General features: G+C 35.3%; 1 protein-coding gene across 2 annotated transcripts in view; it reads right to left on the reverse strand.

Moving 5' to 3' along the window:
- EFCAB11 (EF-hand calcium binding domain 11) overlaps positions 1 to 21082 on the reverse strand; it is a 185181-nt gene that overhangs the window by 66399 nt on the left and 97700 nt on the right. Inside the window, exon 6 of one of the 2 annotated variants that reach the window (XM_044664998.1) lies at positions 14534 to 14612. The exons of the other annotated variant lie outside the window; for it this stretch is intronic. Within the exon in view, the coding sequence (XP_044520933.1) occupies positions 14543 to 14612 (70 nt within the window). The 3' untranslated portion in view covers positions 14534 to 14542. Of the gene's footprint in view, positions 1 to 14533; positions 14613 to 21082 lie in introns of those variants that run through there. 2 annotated transcript variants of the gene reach the window in all.

Consider the following 21082-nt stretch of genomic DNA (forward strand, 5'->3'; position numbering starts at 1 on the left):
GCACTCAGGGTCCACGCCCATGCCTGCGCTCAGGATCCGAGTGTTCGCCTGGGCTCAGGGTGTATGTTCAAAGTCCATGTGTTCTTTAGCTTCTTGTGGTCTTAAATCTTGCTGCTCTCAGGAGCTGGCCCTGGTGACCCCAGGTAGCTGCCAAGGACTTAATGGGTGCCCCAAATTCGCTCTGACTCTTTTGAGCTGGTTTTGGCACTTTAGGTGGTATAGGGTGGAGGGGGTTGCTCAGCTCACAGTTTAGTGAGAGCTATTTCACCCCTTTATAGCATGGAAATGCCCCGATTCGATGTACCTTCAATGCTGTGCCCTGTTGTGGGTCCCTTTGTTCATCTGGATTTGTTTTTATGTCTTCTTGAGGAGTCCTATATGTGTGAGTTAGGAGAGGTCAAGCAGCTGCTTTTTACTCTGCTGCTATCTTGACCCGAGAAAATAATTTTTTAAAAAGCAGAACTGAGCAAGTAGAAGCTAATAACTCTATGAAGCATGAACAAATAATGAGAAAAAGACAAAAATATAAAATATCTCACTGGAAAAAAACAATTGACCTAGAAAATATATTGAAGAGAGGTAATTTAATAAAATGAACTACATGAAAGCTATGATCGAAAATAGAGCCTAGATATCATAATTCAAGAAATTATGAAGGAAAATTGCTCTATCTTAGATCCAGAGTAAAAAGAACTTACCAATTGCCTACTGAAAGAGATCCCAAAATGAAAAGTCCTAGGATCATTATTTAAATTCTAGAGGTTCCAGATGAAGGAGAAAATATTACAAATAGCCAGAAAGAAAAATTTCAAATATTATGGAGTTATAGTCAGTATAACATGAGAAACATCTAACAGCTTTCACATTAAAGGAGCAAAGGGCTTAGATTGTGATATTCTAGAGGCAATTGAGTTAGGATTACAATCAAGAATGATCTACTCAACAACTGCGAATAAGCCTTCAGGAGGAAAATAGATATTTAATGAAATCAAGAGCTTTTAGGCATTCTTGATGAAAAGACTAAAGCTGAATAGAAATCTGACATTCAAATAAACACAAGACTCAAGGGAAGCATAAAAAGGCAAATACAAAAAAGAAATCTTAAGGGACTCAATAAGGTTAAACTGTATACATTATTTTTTGGTAAGAAAATATATGTAATTCCTAAGAACTTCATCATTATTAAGGTAATTAAAAGGAGTTTATAGACATAGAGGACATGGCTTTGAATTGATTACATTGAAATGATCTCTAAAAAAATGAAGGGGTGTGTGTGAAAGAAGGATGCACTTGGAAAAAGAGGAAGGGAGATGTAGAATGGGAAAATTTTTCTTACATAGAAGAGGCAGGCAAAGAAGAGCTTTTATAGTGAAGAGGAAATGGAGGGGCGTGGCAATCAATATTTGTATATTACTCTCATCTGAACTAGCTCAAAGAAAGAAAATAAATAAATAAATATATATACATATATATGTATGTATGTGTGTGTATTATATATATACATATATATACTTACTTGTTCATAAAAACCTATCTTATCCAATAGGGAGGAGAGGAAGAGGTTAAGAGAAAGGGAAGGGTATTATAAAAGGGAAAACAAAACAAAGGAGGTAATGGTTAAAGGCAAAATGGACTTTTGAGGAGGGACAAGATAAAAAAGAGAAGAATAAAAAGAGGAGATGAAGGGAAATACACAGTAAACAACTATGAATATGAACAAGATGAGTTAACCCATATAACAGAAGCAGAAAGTGAAGTGTATTAGAATGCAGAATCCAGCAATAAGATATTTATGACACATTTGAAACAAAAAGACAAGCAGAGTTAAAATAAAAGGCTAGAATAGAATCAAATATGCTTCAGCTGTAGTAAAAAAAAAGGCAGGGGTAGCAAACATGATCTTAGATAAAGCAAAAGCAAAAACATACCTAATTAAAAGAGATAATCAAAGCAAACTATATTTTGATAAAAGGTAACATAGACAATGAAGTAAAATTTAAAGTTTTTAAGTTTCTCTGATAAAAGCTTCATTTATTAAAAGAACTGAGTCAAATTTATGAAAATTAGAGTAATTCCCCAATTGGTAAATGGTGAAAGGATATGAACATATCATTTTCAAAAGAAAAAATCAAAGCTATCACTCATCATATGAAAAATGTTCTAAATCACTATTGATTAGAGAAAGGCAAATTAAAACAACTTTGGGGTAACACTTTATATCTTTCAGAAATGACAAAGGCTGGAGGGGATGAGGGAAAATAGGTACATTAATTAACTATTAGTGGAATAGTGAATTGGTCCTACCATTTTGGAGAACAACTTCAAACTATGTCCAAAGAGCTATAAAACTGCATACTCTTTGATTCAGCAATACCACTATTATGTCAGTATACCAAACATAACAAAGAAAAAGGAAAAGTGCCTATATGTACACAAGTATTTATAGCAGCTCTTTTTGGAGTAGAGAAAAATTAGAAAATGAGGGAATGCTCATCAATTGGAGAATGAATGAATGAGTTGAGGCATATGACTATGATGGAGTTATATTGTGCTATAAGAAATGATGAGGTGAGTAGTTTCAGAAAGACCTATATGGCAAGACCTATATGAACTGATGCAAAGTGAATGAGAAAAACCACTATGCATAATAACAGCAGTACTGTAATGATCAACTGTGCAAATTTTGGCTATACTGTTCAATACAATGATCCAAGGCAATTCCAGAGGACTCATGATAAAAAAAATGCTATCCACCTCCAGAGAACTGATGAACTCTATGAGTGCAAAACTTAAGTATAATTTTCTTACTTTTCTTCTTTTTTGGCAATGTGACTAATAAGGAAATATGTTTTGCATGATTTCACATGTATAATTGATATATTGTTTGCCTTCTCAGTAGCTGAATCAGGGCAGTGAGAAGAAGACAAGTGAATTTGGAACCCAAAGTAAAAAAAAAGAACATTAAAAACAAATAAATAATATATTAAAAATAATATACCTTTTTTCATGCTTCTATTATTCACAATACAGCTAAAATTAGAAGGGAAACAGTTAACTGAGAAAAACATTTGTCTCAAGTTTCACTGATAAAAGTTTCATTTATTTAGAAAGACCTGGGAAGACTTGTAATAACTAAGGCAGAAAGAATGAAATGAGCACATCTAGGAAAACAATTTATAAAACAACAACACTGTAAAGACAAAGTTGCTTGATGTAGGAACTCTGAACAATTCAATGCCTAGCCATAATTCTAGTGGATTGAGAATGATGACATGAAAAAGAGGTGATGGACTTCAGATGTATGATGAGGAATCTCTATTTTTGGATGTGGCAAATTGGAATATTTGCTTTTCATGGTTCATATTTGCTATAAAGGTCTTTCTCTAACTTTGTTTCCTTTCCTTTTTTTCAGATGAAGGGAGAATTAATGTTTGTTAATTGAAATTTAAAGGGAACAACTGTACCAATAAAAGAAAAAATAGAACATTCTGTTAATTTATTCTAAATAAATTAGGGTATGCAGTCTGTACCACCTTCTCATACCTATTTATATATTGCCTTACTACTCTATCTAACTTGCCTCCCCAAGAGTGTCAGCTTCTTTAGGGCAGGGATCAATTCTTATGAGTCTTTTATATTCTCCCAACTATCATATTATAGTGCGTAGATCAGAAGAAGTCAATACATGTTTGTCAGGCTGCCCTGAATTATATCAATGTTCCAGTATATTCAATTAAAATTATATAAAGATTTGGTGGAAATAGAAAGAACATGTTGCTGCTTGATTAGTAGTAGCTATTTTATTTTCTTTTAATTATACCCCCAAATAAAGACCTAAATGAGAAATAATTTTTTAAAATTAGAAAAACCACAATGCTAATAAAATCATATAGCACTTTTAGATTTGCAAAGTACCGTATAAATATTATCTCAGCATATCTTCACAATCTAAGTGGGTCATGTTTTTTTTCAGTTTTACAGATCAGGAAACTGAGGCAAACAGAGGTCACAGGAGGGTTTTGAATTCAGGACTTCCTGACTCCAGGTCTAACACTCTATCCATTGTAATACCTAGCTGATTTAAATATTTTGCAAACTTTTTTCTTCTCTGATCTTACCATTCTGTGAGGAGACTTTTATAGTATCTAAGTAGGTGGGAACTGTTGACACTGGCCGCAAATGTGTGAAAGATAAATTGCGTCCAACAGCTAGTAAGTCACAGAGTTACTTTTCAAATAGGAAATAAGTTCTGATATAGGAAGTACTCTATTGGGAAATGAAAGCAGCCTCTGAAAAACAAGATGTTATGATGAATTTGGAGTTCTATTGACTAACCTGAAATAAATGTGTAATTTTCAGTCTGGTTGTAGAGGAAAATTTATTTGTATATATGTAAAAGGAAAATTTATTATTGGAAGGAAACTATAGCCTTTAAAATATATGTTTCAAATCATCAAAAATTTTTAATAAGTCCCAGATTCTTCGTCTTTTTTTCAGTACAGCTGGTTTCTAAGTTTTATGCCTATACTATAGATTTAAGTGGGCAGTGAGGCATTGGGCTTGGAGAAGGGAAGCCCTGGATTCAAATATGACCTCAGACACTAGCTGTGTGACCCAGGCAAATCACTCTGTTTGCCTCAGTTTCCTCACACAAAAATGAGCTGGAGAAGGAAATGGCAAATCACTCTAGTATCTCTGTCCAAGAAAAGAAGAATCAGACAGGACTGAAATGACTGAACACAACAATAGACATAATCACTTCTAAGACAAGACTAGCTCTTGGTGAGATTATTTATCTAAGGTATACTCAAAGAGATATTGCAATAAAAAAAGGCTGTTCAAAATCCCACATGTAGGGGTGAAACCTGAGTAATAGTCTAAGCATTCTACAATAAACTGATTCTTATAAAATCCCTTTGTTTAGTATCACAGATCTAGAGTTGGATGTGGTCCTCATAGGTCATGTAAACAAACTCCCTCATTCTATGAATTAGGAAACTGAGGCCCAAGTAGGCACAGTGACATGTCCAAGGTCAACAGAAGTAGTATGAATCAGTGATATCATTTGATCCCAGGTCCTCTGACTCCACAGAACTGGGCAATTAGTGGTCAGGGTAGGAATATTGGCCAGGGACAATATGGAGGGGAGAGGGACTGGAAGTGATGATAAAGAGGAATAGGGTTGGGAAGGGAGAGACATAAAGATAGATGGAATGACAGGAGGTTATGGTTACTCTTTTTGGACATGTAAGGGCAACATCTGTGGGTAACAGAAAGATCCATGTTTTAGGCACATGAGTGGTGTAGGTTGAGTCATGGGTTTTAATCTATTCCATTGATTGACCACTCTATTTCTTAGCCAGTACCAGACTATTTTTGATGATTCCTGCTCCATAGTACAGTTTGAGATCTAGTACTGCTAGGCTACCTTCCATTACATTAAAAAAAGTTAATGCCCTTGATATTTTTGACATTTTGTTCTTCCAGATGAATTTTATTATTTTTTCTAGTTTTATAAAATAATTATTTGGTAGTTTGATTGGTATGGCACTGAATAAATAAATTAATTTAGGGAGAATTGTCATTTTTATTATATTAGCTTGGCCTCCCCATGAACAATTAATATTTTTCCAAATGTATAGATCTGTAGGTCATGGGTTTTAAGAAGGTAGAGAAAATGGGAAGTTAAGTTACTGGTAATGGCAGTAGCACAGATAGTAAAATTTCCTATGTGCCAACAAGAGTTAAAGATTAGTAGAGAACAGAGTCAGGTGTTGAACTCCTTCAGAAATTAAAGAGAATGACATGGGAGGCCAATATATATGAGCAACAATGATCTGTATAGGTTGGAAAATGTAAATAAAGTGAATTTCAAATAGAAGGGTTGATGAGTATGGTAGAAAAGTGTCTAAAAGTGATTGTGGGGAGTGAGGAATGTTCCAATTATCACTTTTTGAACAATGTGGTGTATGGCATGTGAGAGAATTAAGTCAGTGATGGAGAGGATGGTTAGGGATACAGAATACAGGGTCATGTCCATGCTATGATGAGGCATTGGATATACATTAAAACTTATGCGAAATACAAAAGAAAGAAATTTGCCATCACTGAAAAATATTCCAAAAACCTGGGCACAAATAATCTTTCAGGAAAGGCTCAGTAAGATGTTCTCTCTGAAATTTTAGTAACGAACTGAAGAATGTTTACCAGCTCTTTCTCTCCCATTTAGTCTTTTTATTTAATGATGCTGCAAGCTTAAGGGGCTTCCTGTGGGAGGCTTATTGCAGCTATCTTTATAATGCAGTTCATTGTTTCAAGTGCTCTGCAAGTTAGATTAAAGTATTCATTTTGTTTATTTTTCCACTGCTGAATAAAAGCAAACCTACATGTATAAGGATAAAAAATACTTTACACTTCTGCCTTTTGAAGCCCATTACACATGAAGTAATTGACTTCTCTCATAGGGACCAATTATAAATCAAGGGAGAAATTATACTCATTCATAAATGCTTTCAACATAACAGTAGAGACAGCTTCCCTATTCATCAATGCAATGTCTTTTTTCCTTTTTGTTAACAGAAGTTAATTTGATATTCACACTCATTCCCAATTCACTATATTAAAAAAATTAAGCCAGTTCAAAGTCATCAAAAATACCTCTGATGTTTATATTGTCTCAAGTGTTGGCCCCTAACACTTTTCAGAGGAGGAAATGTGTTTCGTTTATCTGTAACCCCAATTTTAAAGAGCTAGTTGTGTGCTGGAGAATTTTTTTAAAATTCACTGGAAAAAAATCAGTAGTCAAAAAAAACAAAACAACTCAACTACTGAAACTCATCACAATATTCCCAATGTGGTACATAGCCATCAGAAAGCCAGTCACAGGAATTACCACTTATCTGTAATGTTTAACTTTTGAAATCCAGGATACCATGTCAGAATCAGTTTCCACTTCCACTTTATTATCACAATGGCAGAACAAAATGGATAAATTTCAGGTTTGCTGTTTGGTACCTGGCACTTAAGTAAAGGGAGTCTGTTAAACTTACAAAACTGACCTCAGACTGTGTGATGGGGCTCTGTTTCTGCGGTCACTAGGATGAATAATCAACCTCTAAAGGGGGCCTGATTCAGGGTCCAGTATGGTATGGCTTGAGCCATGGTAATGAGATGGCGGCTAAAATTCTGAGTTCCATATTCTCTTCTCCCTCCCTCTCCTCCACTTGGACTTGAGAAAGCAAGCAATATGATATTGGCTATATATGTGAAGCCATGCCAAACATTTCCATATTAGACATGTTGCAAAAGAAAATACCCACACAAAATAAGAAAGTAAAAAAGTATGCTTTGATCTGCATTCAGAGTTCATCAGTTCTCTCTCTGGAGGGGAATAACATTTGTCATCTTGGGTCCTTTGGAATTGTCTTGGATTGCCCTTTTTTATTTTTTGCCTTTTAAAAAAATTTAAGTATTTTTCTATGGTTACTTGATTCATGTTCTTTCCCTCCTCTTTTCCCTTGCTATTAGTAGCAAAGTCTACTACATATGATTGGATCGCTGTCTTAATCAGAGTAGTCAAGTTGGCCACTCTTACAAAGTTGCTTGCCTTTATAATGTTACTGTATAAATTGTTTTGGTTCTATGCATGTCACTCAGCATAAGTTCAGACAAGTCTTCCTGGGCTTCTCTGAAACTGTGTATTTGACTTCTTACATAGGCCTCAGGTTCCTCACTTCTAAAAGGAGGTGGTTGGACTAGATGGCATGCAAGGTCTTTTTTAGCTCTAGCTCTAGGATCATGTGATTCTAAAACTGTTGATTGTTCTGAACTTTGGTTTTTTCTTTTTCAAAATAGGGATAATAATATTTATACTTCCTTCCCCATCCACTTATGAGAAGACCACTATTTAAATAAAATGCAAAGTGCCATGTAAAATGAATCTACTTCACATATTAGTTAGGGAATACTTAGAACTAATTTTTACCAATATATTTGTAATAAAAGGTTTGCAAATACCACTTATATGCGATGTCCTGATTATAAGCAGTATTTTCAGATGAATTAACACCTATGGTGTGAAAAGGCAAGAAATTGCAATTATTTAAAACCCATTTGGGATTTCACATAGTGGAAACCAGAAGCTAGTTGTGGTTAAGAAATATCTGAGAGGTCCATGTCTATAATGGGTATTTCAAGGGAATTCTGAATGTTTAATAATGAGAACAAATGACTGGTTAACACAAAAGATGTATACTAATTCTATTTCTGGAGTTTATATGCTATAGAGTCAGGCAAAATACTTAATCTTTCAGTGTCAGTTTCTTTCTCTAGAAAGCACCAATGTATTGTTCACTTGAGATTTAATTAACATTTGTAAGACTTAAAAATCCATTGCCAGATGGAACTATAAAATTACATATAATGCTTATATGGTCACTGGGCCTCACTAATCTAGTACTGACCACCACATTTGCAGGGAAAACCTCTCTCTCGTTTATATTTTCCTAGAACTTATACCTTTTTTTCCTGAACCCATTTCATCTCCTATGTTACTAATGTACTGACCTTCCACAATTTGCACTGCATTTCTTGCAATTCGTTCTCATTTCCCAGAAAGGCTTGGGGAAAAGGGCCATTTTGATTGTGAAACTAGCCTTAGGGAATAGATACCACTGAGTGTGAGTGCTTAGCTTGCCCAGAGATGCACAGCCTCTCTACTACAGTTATACTACCTGTGTTCCATAAATAAGGTGTTAATAAATGGTTAATGCAGTTAGACATATCTTCTGAGCTGATGTCCAAACTAGCAATGAGAAAAATGGCCATGTAATAATCTGACCCTGATAAAGGCTTTGTGGGTCTTTTGGAATAAGGAAAATCAGTACTCGGATGCTTCAAGGGATCTATGATTTCACTAATATAGATGCCATACTTGTTCTAATCATGCTGGCTAGAGCCCTAGGTTATTACTATTAAAATGGAATTTAAATAGAATAAATGTAAAGTCTTAAAAACTTTTGTCTCAAATTTATTCTTTGCAAATAAAGACAGAAGAGGCATGGCTAGACAAGTCTGTCTGAAAAAGACAACAATTCAGCAGTGTAATGGGGTAGTAAAAACAAGAAGTATATTATTAGGCCATAGAGAGGCATGACCTCTAAGAAAAAGATGCCAAGAGTTCCTTTGTCCTCTGCCCTGGTTACACCACATCTGGAGTTGTTTGCCTTTGGTTTTTGAAGATTATCAATCATATCATGTGATGTCTTGACTTTCCCATGAATTGGATTTAAGTGAGGTAGACTTCCACAAGTCACCAACCTCACTGTCTCTCCAAAGCCACTGAAGTTCAGTGGTAAGACAAAAGTCAATATGACTGGCAATCATCTAGGATGCAGTAGATTACTTTGGTGTCTTTGATGTCTGAGGAAGCCCGAAGCTCTCCATCGTGCCTACCTTCAACTACTTTCATGGCCATTGGGATAAACTGTTCTTAACCACCCATTCTACTGGAGGAAGCCTTCACATGTTCAGGGTAGATATACTCCAAACTCACCAATGGGTTTGAGGCCTGTTGGTTCCCCTTAATCTAGTTTAGCCTGTCTATCTAGAGTGTTTTACAGGGTCTGGCCACTGAGAATTCTACAGCTCCTTGAAGCCACAGGTGAGAGTTGGGTGACAGGTAGACACCAAAGGTATCCTGAAAAGGGCTTGGTAAATCCTTTCACCAGCGGTGCTATCCTCCCTGAATACCCCCATACACATCTGGAGCACTGAGTTCTTGAATATAACCCTCTAGAATATACCATTAAAGATATCAAGGTGAACATATAGAAAGGGAAATGATTATGAAGAGTCAGCATGGCTTCATCAAAAACAGGTCATGCCAGTTGCCCAGGGTCACATAGCTAGAATTTAAAGGGATTGTTAACCAAGTTTTCCTCACTCCAAGCCCATTATTGATCACAATTTCTATGGCATATTATATATGGAGGAAAAAACCAGGAGCAAATAATGGGTCAATTTCTAACATAGAGGAATGAGTTCACTTTTAAATGAGTGAAAGTTAAACAAATTTAGAAATGAAGCCTATAAAGTAGTTCTAAAAACAAGAACAGGTCATGCTGGACTAACTTCATTTCCTTTTTTGATAGGATTAATAAATTAATCACTGAAGGCAATGCTATGTGATTACCTAGCCTCTAATGAAGATTTTTTTTTAAATTTTCATTTGAGTATTTTCCCATAGTTACATGTTTCATGTTCTTTCCCTCTCCCCCAAATGCCCCTAACCACACTTAGCCAATGCACAATTCCACTGGGTTTTACATGTATTATTGATTAAGACCTAATTCCATATTATTGATAGTTGGACTAGAGTTATCTGTTTAGTGTCTACAACCCTAATAATATCCCCATCAGCCCATGTGTTCAAGCAGTTGCTTTTCTTCTGTGTTTCACCTCCTACAGTTCTGCCTCTGAATGTGGCTAGTTTTCTTTCTCATAAGTCCCTCAGCTTTGCTCTGGATTCTTGCATTGCTGCCAGTAGAAAAGTCTGTTATGTTTGATTGTATCACAGTGTATCAGTCTCTGTGTATAATGTTCTCCTGGATTTGCCCCTTTTACTCTGTATCAATTCCTGGAGGTCATTCCAGTTCACATGGAATTCCTCCAGTTCCTTATTCCTTTGAGCACAATAGTATTCCATCACCAACAGATACCACAATTTGTTTAACCATTTCCCAATCGAAGCATTTCCAATTTTTTGCCATCACAAAGAGAGTGGCTATAAATATTTTTGTACAAGTCTTTTTCCTTATTATCTCATTGGGGTATAAACCAAGCAGCACTATGGCTAGGTCAAAAGGCAGGCATTCTTTTAGCACTCTTTGAGCATAGTTCCAAATTGCCAGCCAGAATGGTTGGATCAGTTTACAACTCCCCCAGCAGTGCATTAATGTCCCAATTTGGCCACATCCCCTCCAACATTCATTACTCTCCCCTGCTGTCATTTTAGCCAATCTGCTAGGTGTGAGGTGATACCTCAGAGTTGTTTTGATTTGCATTTCTCTAATTATTAGAGATTTAGAACACTTTCTCATGTGCTTATTGATACTTTTGATTTCTTTATCTGAAAATTGCCTATTCATGTCCCTTGCCCATTTATCGATTGGGGGACGGCTTGATTTGTTGTACAATTGATTTAGCTCCTTGTATATTTGAGTAATTAGACCTTTTCTGAGTTTTTTGTTATAAAGATTTTTTTTCCGAATTTGTTGCTTCCCTTTTAATTTTTGTAGAATTGGTTTTGTCTGTACAAAAACTTTTTACTTTAATGTAGTCAAAATTATTTATTTTATATTTTGTAATTTTTTTCTAACTCTTGCTTGGTTTTAAAATCTTTCCTTTCCCAAAGATCTGACAAGTATACTATTCTGTGCTCACCTAATTTACTTATAGTTTCCTTCTTTATATTCAAGTCATTTACCCATTCTGAGTTTATCTTGGTATAGGGTGTGAGATATTGATCTAGACCCAATTTCTCTCATATTGTTTTCCAATTTTCCCAGCAGTTTTGTCAAATAGTGGGTTTCTGCCCCAAAAGCTGGGTTCTTGGGGTTTATCATAGACTGTCTTGCTGAGGTCACTTACCTCTAGTATTCCACTGATACTCCCTTCTGTCTCTTAGCCAGTACCATATTGTGTTGATGACTACTGTTTTATAGTACAGTTTAAGATCTGGTACTGCTAGGCCATCTTCCTTCATATATTTTTTGTTGTTGTTTTCCTTGATATTCTTGGTCTTTTGTTCTTCAAATGAACTTTGTTATAGTTTCTCCTAATTCAGTAAAAAGTTTTTTGGTAGGTTGATAGGTATAGCACTAAATAAGCAAATTAGTTTGGGTAGGATGGTCATTTTTATTAAGTTAGCTCGTCCTACCCATGAGCAATCAATGTTTTTCTAATTGTTTAGATCTAGTTTTAATTGTGTGGAAAGGGTTTGGTGGTTGTGTTTGTGTAATTTCTGTGTTTGTCTTGGCAGATAGATTCCTAAGTATTTTATATTGCCTAGGGTGATTTTAAATGGAATTTCTCTTTCTAACTTTTGTTGCTGTGATGTGTTGGAAATATATAGAAATGCTGATAATTTATGTGCATTTATATTTTGTATCCTGCAACTTTGCTAAAGTTGTTGATTATTTCCACTAGCTTTTTAGTTGATTCTCTAGGATTTTTTAAGTAGACCATCATATCATCTGCAAAGAGTGATAGCTTGGTCTCCTCATTGCCTATTTTAATACCTTCAATTTCTTTTTCTTCTCTAATTGCTACTGCTAGTGTTTCTAGTACAATGTTAAATGATAGAGGTGACAACGGGCATCCTTGTTTCACTCCTGATCTTATTGGGAATGTTTCTAATTTATGCCCATTGCAGATGATGTTTGTTGATGATTTTAAATATATATCACTTATTTCTAACAAAGCTTTTGATAAAATATTTTATGCTATTTCTATCTGGAAGATGGTGAGAAATTGATTTGACTGGGGTCTGTACTTGGTTCTGTGGTGTGTACAATGTTATCAATGACTTGGATTATGGCAAAGTTGTTTGACTCAATGATGGGAGGGAAAATTAAATACTAGATGACAGTTGAAATCTAAAATGATTTTGACAGGCTAGAGGAAATTCAGTAGGGTTAAATAAATGTAAAATCTTGCTCTTACATACAAAAAACCAACTCCCCAAGTTTAAGATGGAAGAGGCTATTCTGAAAAAGGGGTCTGGTGGTGTCAGTGGACTACAAGGTCTATTTGAATCAATAGTATGTTGCAAAACCACAAAAATGAATGTGATCTTGGATTGTCAGAAGAACACCTAAAGCTACTGAAAAGTGGAAGAGGCTGCACAAAGAGATGTTAGGTTACCTTATTTGGGGGTTTTCAAGCAAAGGTTGGATGTGATAAGTCTTCAGGTATGTTAGAGAGAGCTAGATGGTATATAGTAGAAAGAGTTCTGGGCTTAGAATCAGAATAAATTGAGTTCAAATCAGGCCTCACACACAACATGGAATTCTCTGTTTTCTCATTTTCTCATTTGTAAAATGGAAATAATAATAGCAATTATTTCCAGGGTTGTTGTGAGGATCAAATAACATAACAATATAAGACTCTTTACAAACCTTGAGGCATTATATCAATGCTAAATATGCAGAGGATGATGATGTTATAGTGGATATTACTTCTGAATATCAACTGGAATTTAAGTTTCTTTCAAACTCTTGACTTCTATGATTTTGATCAGTCCTGAGTAACATGGTTTTGAAAGGACATTGATAAGCTGAAAAGCTTTCAGAAATGGTCAACCGGGATGATGAAGGACTTCAAGCCTCTGTCATATGAGTGCTGATTGAAGGAAATGGGTTTAACTTGGGTAAAAAAAATAGAAGCTAATTCAAAATAATAGCTATCTTCACTTATTGTTCTTGAAGTATTATTTTGTGGAAGACTGGTTAGATACATTCTCCTCAGCTCCAGAAGAAAGGATCAAAAAGTAGGCTCTTTAGTGAGGCAATGAAAAGTTAGATATCAAGGAAAAAACTTACAAAATTTTAGCATTGTTTCAAAGTTGTCTTAGCAGGTGGTAGGGTCCTTTACTGGAAATCTTCAAGCAGAGGCTTGAAACAAAATGACTACTTGTTGGATGTATCATTGGATTCTTTTTCAGGAATGGGTTGAACTAAGAAGTCCTTCCTTTCAAATGTAAAATTCTGTGATTCCATAATATATAAAGCAGTTGAAAAAAAGAAAAAAAAGTAAGTCAAATGATTGTAGTTGGTGATGTAGTACTAGAAATCAGGAGAGAGACAAGGTCTCGATCTGGGAGTCATCTACATAGAGATTGATGATTGAACCACAAGGAAGTGATAAGATCATTGATAGAAGATATATAGAGAGAAGAGAGCCAAGGATAGACTCAACCATAGTTAACAGAGGGTACATATAAAGTGATACATCAAGGACGACTCAGGTGGATCCATAGTGATACAGCAAAGACTGAGGAGGGTCCTCAAGAAAGACCAGTAGATGGAGGTTCAAAAGAGAGTAATGTCAAAAAAACCCAAAGAGAAGAGAATATTCAGGAGAGGAATAGTGTTGAAAGCTGCAGAGATCAAAAAGATAGGTCTGAGGAAAACCACTGGATTTGACAATCAAGAGATTATTAATAACTTCAGAGAAAATATTTTCATTTTAAAGATAAGGTAAGAAGATAGATTACAAGAGGTTGATGAGTGAGAAGACAAATAAAAGAAATGACCTCAGACAGTTGTTTCTAGGAACTTAACTGTAAAACGGAAGAGATACAGAACAAAAACATAGAGGAGTGGCAAGTTTTTTTTGTTTGTCTGACAACACTTAGGCAAAATAAACAATTCGAAAACTGGAGGCATTGTCAACAGCCAAACTGGATTTTGAAAATAACAATTTCATAAAACAAATACTCATTGAGCACTTACTTTGTAGAAGAGCCAGCATGGTACCATGGTTAGAGAGTTGGCCTCAAAGACAAGAAGACCTGGGGGAAGGTAGGTGACCCAGTGGATAGAGAGCCAGGCCTGGAGATGAGATCCTGGGTTCAACTCTGTCCTCAGACACTTCCTAGCTATGATGTTAGGCAACACACTTAACCCTAGTTTCCTAGCTCTTACAGCTCTTACATATTCATTATCGATTCTAACACAGAAGGTAATGTTTTTAAAAAAAAGACAAGATGACTTAGATTCAGTCTCTTGAAACCAAAACCCCAAAACATATATCCATATAAACAAATGTTAAGTCATTTGTTTTTCTTCTGAGTTTCTATTCCCACGGTTCTTTCTCTCAATGTGGATAGCATTCTTTCTCATAAGTCCCTTGGGATTGTCTTGTATTAGCAAAGTCCAAAACATTGTATTGTTCCACAATGTTTCACTTTCTGTGTATAATGTTCTCTTGATTCTGCTCATTTCAATCTACATCACTTCCTGGAAATTCTTCCAGTTCATATAGAAATCCTTTAATTCATCATTCTTTACAGCGCAGTAGTATTCCATCACCATCATATACCATAATCTATTCAGCCATTCCCCAGTGGAGGGACACCCCCTCATTTTTCAATTTTTTGCCACCACAAAGAGCATGGCTATGAATATTTTTGTACAAACATTTTTCATTATTATCTTCTTAGGGTACAAACCTAGTAGTGGTATTTCTAGATCAAAGGGTATGCATTTGTTTAAAGCCCTTTGGGCATAGTTCCAAATTTCCTTTCAGAATGGTTGGATCAATTCACAACTCTACCAGCAACAAATTAGTGTCCCAATTTTGCCACAACCCCTCTAACATTCATTATTTTCCTTTATTGTCATATTGTCCAATCTGCTTGGTGTGAGGTGGTACCTCAGTGTTGTTTTGATTTGCATTTCTCTAATTACAAGAGATTTAGAACACTTTTTCATGTGTTTATTGATAGTTTTGATTTCTTTATCTGAAAACTGCCTATTCATGTCCCTTGATCATTTGTCAATTGGGGAATGGCTTGATTTTACATACACAAAAGGGTCATTTTTAACAGAATGGGCTTCAGGTACTGTTGGTAAATTGATAAGTTTTGGTAATGGAGAGCCGATTGAGTAACCCTATAATTTCATAGGTGGATGATTCTATCTGTCCATAAGACAGTCCTTAGGGAATGTCAAGAAGATAAGTAATAGAGTAAACATTTCATGATTGGCTGCCAAAGGGGTGAGGATTGCTTGGACTCATGCTTCCAAAAAGGATGGTTGGTGGAGGTTCAATTAGAAAGCCAATGTAATTAAGTTCAAGGAAGAGAGCCTTAAGAGGAAGAATCTTCCGTAAAACCTTGAGAATTTGTTTTTTTCAGAGCTGTTATTGTACAACCTCTGTCTGTGAAAAGGTCAAAGGGAAAAGCTAAGAAGATATCATCTATGGTCAGAAAAGAATATAGGATAAAGCTGTCAGTAATAGCAGATGGAGACTGGAATGGTGAGGGGACTGGAGGCCATGCTGTGTAAGGACTGGTTGAAGAACTAGAGATGTTTAGTTTGGAGAAGATATAGTAAAAGGAAAAATGATTTGGATCCTCAAGAATTTTAATGAAGGATTGTGATGAGGAAAAGGGATTAGACTTGTTCTACTTGGCCTTAGAAGGCAGAACTTGAAGTGATGGAAAGAAGCTTCAAAAGCTTAAGTCTGATTTAAGAAAACTTCCTAATAATGAGAACTTTTGAAAAGCGAAATGGCAAGAAATGAGTTCTTCATTACTAGAGGTCTTGAAATAGAGACTAGATGATCACTTGTCTGGAATGCTATTGAGAGATACCTAGCCTGAATTAGAGTTTGACTGACACCCTTTGATGTCTCTTATAGATCTGATACCATGTAATCACAGGTCATTTTATGGCAACAATGGATATATACAAAGCTAGATAAGGATCAAAGACATCCTTATTATTTGAGGTATTCCTTGAAGGATGCATAATAGTAACTTTTCAATAGTTATAAATCTATTAAAATATTTTAGTACTAAGTGAATTTTCTTAATAACACACAAAAATTAGGTATCAGTTGTGCTAACATCATTTACTAATAGTAATGAAGATATCTGCTTCTTAGGAATGCTCTTTAAATGATCATAATTTGATATCTAATAAATAAAAAATCTACCTGCAAGACCATTAACAAAATTGGAAGAGAGGCATTGTGGGAAAAGGGTGGAATCAGGATGTGAAGCTTCCTTCTCTTCTGAATACCCCCTACAAACAACCAAAAATAACCCCATAGAATCAATGCTAAAAGTGGCAGAAACAGACAGGAGTCAGGAGTGAAGATTAACAGTCAAGGACAACTAGGGAGGAAGGCTTCTGACTTCCCTGGCTTCAGTCCCACCTTCATAGACCCTGGAGGGAGGAACAAACAGCATGGAGTGAACAGGACAGTCCCTGAGGTCAGGATCTGCCACCTCATTTTGTTTGCTGAGCCCAGGAGCTTATATCCAGGAGTATACAAGTAGAATCAGTAGGTGGAGGGCCCAAGGAGCAGCTGTATTAGTGATGATGATATTGGTTCAGAAGACCCACACTGGCCCACAGCTGGACTGAAAGAATGGATACCACAGTGTCCGTGGGCACCAGAGCCTTAAGGCAGGACCTCAGGCCTCTCTGCTGACAGGGAAGGGACTTTGGAGACTTGAGGTATATAGATTGGATGGCTGCTCTGACTGGATCACAGCAGTGGGAGATGAAGGAGTGTGCACCAGTGAGTGTGGTTGCTGATGGATTAGGGCCCTGTCTCTTGCAATCTCTTCCAAGAGAATAAGGTCCCTGGTTGCCATCATAGAGGAAAGTGGACTGTCTGCTTACTTGAAGTGGCAGAACTGCCCTCTGGCTCTGGTTGAGTACCTGAGATCAGTCATGGACTGGGACTTGAGTGAGAGACCCAGAGATTATATATGACCCTGAACAAAAAAAAAAAAAAACTAGAATAACTAAAAAGGGCTCAAGAAAAAAAAAATCCTGAAACCTGAGGTAACATACCCCTGTTACTGTACTATAGGTACTGTAGGAACCCTGGGAGGTTAGCAAAAAGTCAATAATTAAGTCTATTGGCCTAGCCACTAAAATTTAAAAAACAGACTCACAAACAACAATAACAACCACCATCAAAGGAAAAAGCCAACTATTTATAGATACTATGGGGACTGAAAAAACCTCAGTTCAAACTCAAAGGACAATGAAATAAAAACAACTACTTCAAAAACAGCAAAGAAATATAATAAAGGGCCATAAGCACAAAAAGAACTTTTGGAAGAGTTTAAAAAATACCTTAGAAGCCAAATGAAATTGAGAAAAAAACTAGAAAAAAGAGCAATACAAGAAAAATCAAGAAAATTATGAAAGATCACCAAAATGGAAAAAGAGATCCAGAAACTCATGGAAAAAAAGAATTGGACAAGGGGAAGGTAATGATTTCCTAAGACAACAAGAAATAATAAAGCAAAATCAAATGAATTAAATAATAGAAGAGAATACAAAACATCTTATCACAAAAACAACTGACCTGGAAAGTAGATCAAGGTGGGACAATATAAGAATAGTTAAAGACATTTTCTAAAGGTCAGAGTCAATTTTTTCCCCCTCAAAACCTTTGGAAAAGGTGGAAATGAGTTGAAAACACCATTGGCAGGACTGTGAAGCTCTAATTATGGTTGGCAGAGTAGAGGCTCTGGAAGTTGGCATGGACATAAGCAGCATGGATCAAATTTAAACATTGTGTATGTGAAGGGTACAGTAAATTGAAAAGTTTTTGTACAAATAAAATGCTGCTGAGATTAGAAAAAAAGATGAAAACTGGGGGAAAATGTTTATAGATAGCCTCTTAGATAGAGATCTCCTATCTAAAATAAAGAGAACTTTGTCAAATTTATAAGAATAAGAGTCATCCCCCAATTGACAGATGGGTAAAATATATGAACAGACAATTTTCAGATGAAGAAATCAAAGTCATATATAGGCATATGAAAAAATGCTCTAAGTCACTATTGATTAGAGAAATGCAAACCAAAACAATTCTGAGATATCATCTCACACCCAGAAGACTGGTTAAAATAACGAAAGGGCAAAGTGACAGATGTTGGAGAGGATGTGGAAAAATGGGGAGACTGATGCACAATTATTGGTGGACCTGTGAACTGACCCAACCATTTTGGAGAGAAGAAGAATAGGGAAAGAGGAAAATAACCCCTATGTTCCAAAATACTTACGTAGGTCTCTTTGTGGTGGCAAAAAATTGGAAAACAAGGAGATGCCCATCAATTGGGGAATGGCTGAACAAATTGTGGTTGTGATTGTGATGGGATACTGTTGCACTATAAGAAAAAACAACTTGTAAAGAACTACACGAGACAATGAACAGTGAAATCAAGAGAACATTAAACACAACTACAAAATTAATGCTGGAAGAATAAACTGAGACTGTTGCCTCCAGAAAGTGAATAGAAAGGTGAAATATGAAAGACTTTATATATACATGATGGCTGCCTTGATGATATCTTTTGTTATGTGGGGAGGGTGGGGATGTACTGGGACACTTGTGGATAGGATTTATTACATAGATATGAAGAAAAGTAAGCTAAACATATAGTAGATTTGTGATTTTTTTTATAAGAAGAACATTTATCTGAACTTACTTTGAAGTCTGAATTCATTTTCCATCTTTGCTTTTCTCATTTTTACCTATACTTGATTATATAAGACATGTCTTCTTTTAATTGCATTTATTATGTCCTTTTTTTATCCATTTTCCCTTTTATTGCTTGTTGCTAAGATTATGCCTAACAAAGATATACATTATCTTTGAACAATTTTTACTCTGTGTCATTTTCCTTCCTTCCTTTTACTACATCAAGATTGACCCATATTGAACTTTATTCTTTCTTGTGCACCTTTTTTTTTAAATAAAAGAATAGTTCTTGCACCATCATTCCTTTGATCATTTCTCAACCGTCTATGGCTATTTAGTCCCATTTTTCTGTTCCCTACTATGCTTCATTCAAACACTAATGGAAAGGATGGATCTTTCCCTTTATAATTCTCTTTTTATTCTTTGTTCCTTTGTCTCCTTTCTTTTATTTATATTTAGGGACCTTAGAAACAGACCTAGGCATGAAATTTAGCTTTACTTCCAATTTATTTTTTTCTCCAAATTCTTGAGCTTGGTTCCTTTTTATTATCATTAGGATGTGCAATTACTTTTCCCCACTCTATCTTTACCTTAGGTATTAATAACTGGTATTTATATAGGGCTTTCAGATTTGCAAAGCATATTACAAACATTATCTCATTTGATTCATTAAATGTCTAGGCCATGGTCACACAACTAGTCTATATAGGAAGTGCTCCTGTATAGGTATTATGGCACACAACTTTTCAGTTTATAGGTCCTTCCTAACTCTTTCCCTACCTTCCATATTTCATCTTTCAGATTCCTATTGGTTTTTTTCCTTTGGGCTGTGACATTCTCTATGGTGTAAGCTTTTAAAACCACATCCCTCCTTTTTCAACTATTAATTTAAATTTGATTTACTTTTTAAAAATATTGAGTTATAGTCCATTTTGTCCATTTACTTCTCATCTAGTAGAAAAAAGTCATAAAACAAATAAACTTATATCATTCTTTTCCCTTTGCATGCTTTTAGATTTTTCTACTCAATTTGATTTATTTATGAAGCAGTAGTATTCTTCAAAGTATTAGGAGAGGCCTCCTTGCTAATTTTTTTTAGTATAGCCTAACAGATAATTTAAATGAATATTTATTCATTTGAAAACATACAATTAAAATGACAAACTAAGAAACTGAGAAGCATAATTCATTCAACTAATAAATATTTGAGTATCTACTATAAGCAAGGTACTGCTAGATAAAGCACTGAAGAGAATATAAAATATGAGAAACCTTCCTGGCCTTGATGGAACCATAAATCTACTGGGAAGGATATAACAGAAAGGTAAATAATTATAATGTAGGCAATTGTAATAACTTGTAAAGGAACTGATATGTAAAAAACACTGATATTTGAAAAGTGTGTTACATAATTTCACTTGACCCTTGCAACAATCTTTTGAGGTAGGTTCTATTATTAACCCTCCTATTATTTAGACAGGAAAACTGAGGCTCAGAAAGGTTGTGATTTGTCCAAGCTTATGCAGCTACTGAGTATCTAAAGCATGACTTGAACCTTGATTTTAATTCTCCTATACTAGGTACTAACTACATGCATTCATTATAGTGAATGAATATAAAATTATAATAATGGAGATATAAAATTCTAGGAAAGCTTCATGGAAAGATAATTTCTACTTGAGAAATAGAAAAAAGTATAATGGAGGAAATTATATTTGAATTTTGCTTTGAAGAATGGGTAGGAATTGAACAGACAAAGCTGACAGAAAGCAGATGGGAGATGAGAAGTGGCATTTCAGGTAGATTAAAAAAAACATTGGTGAGAAAAGTTTTGACCAGATCATGC

Source organism: Gracilinanus agilis, chromosome 2 (genome assembly GCF_016433145.1).
Source record: "Gracilinanus agilis isolate LMUSP501 chromosome 2, AgileGrace, whole genome shotgun sequence".
NCBI lineage: Eukaryota > Metazoa > Chordata > Mammalia > Didelphimorphia > Didelphidae > Gracilinanus > Gracilinanus agilis.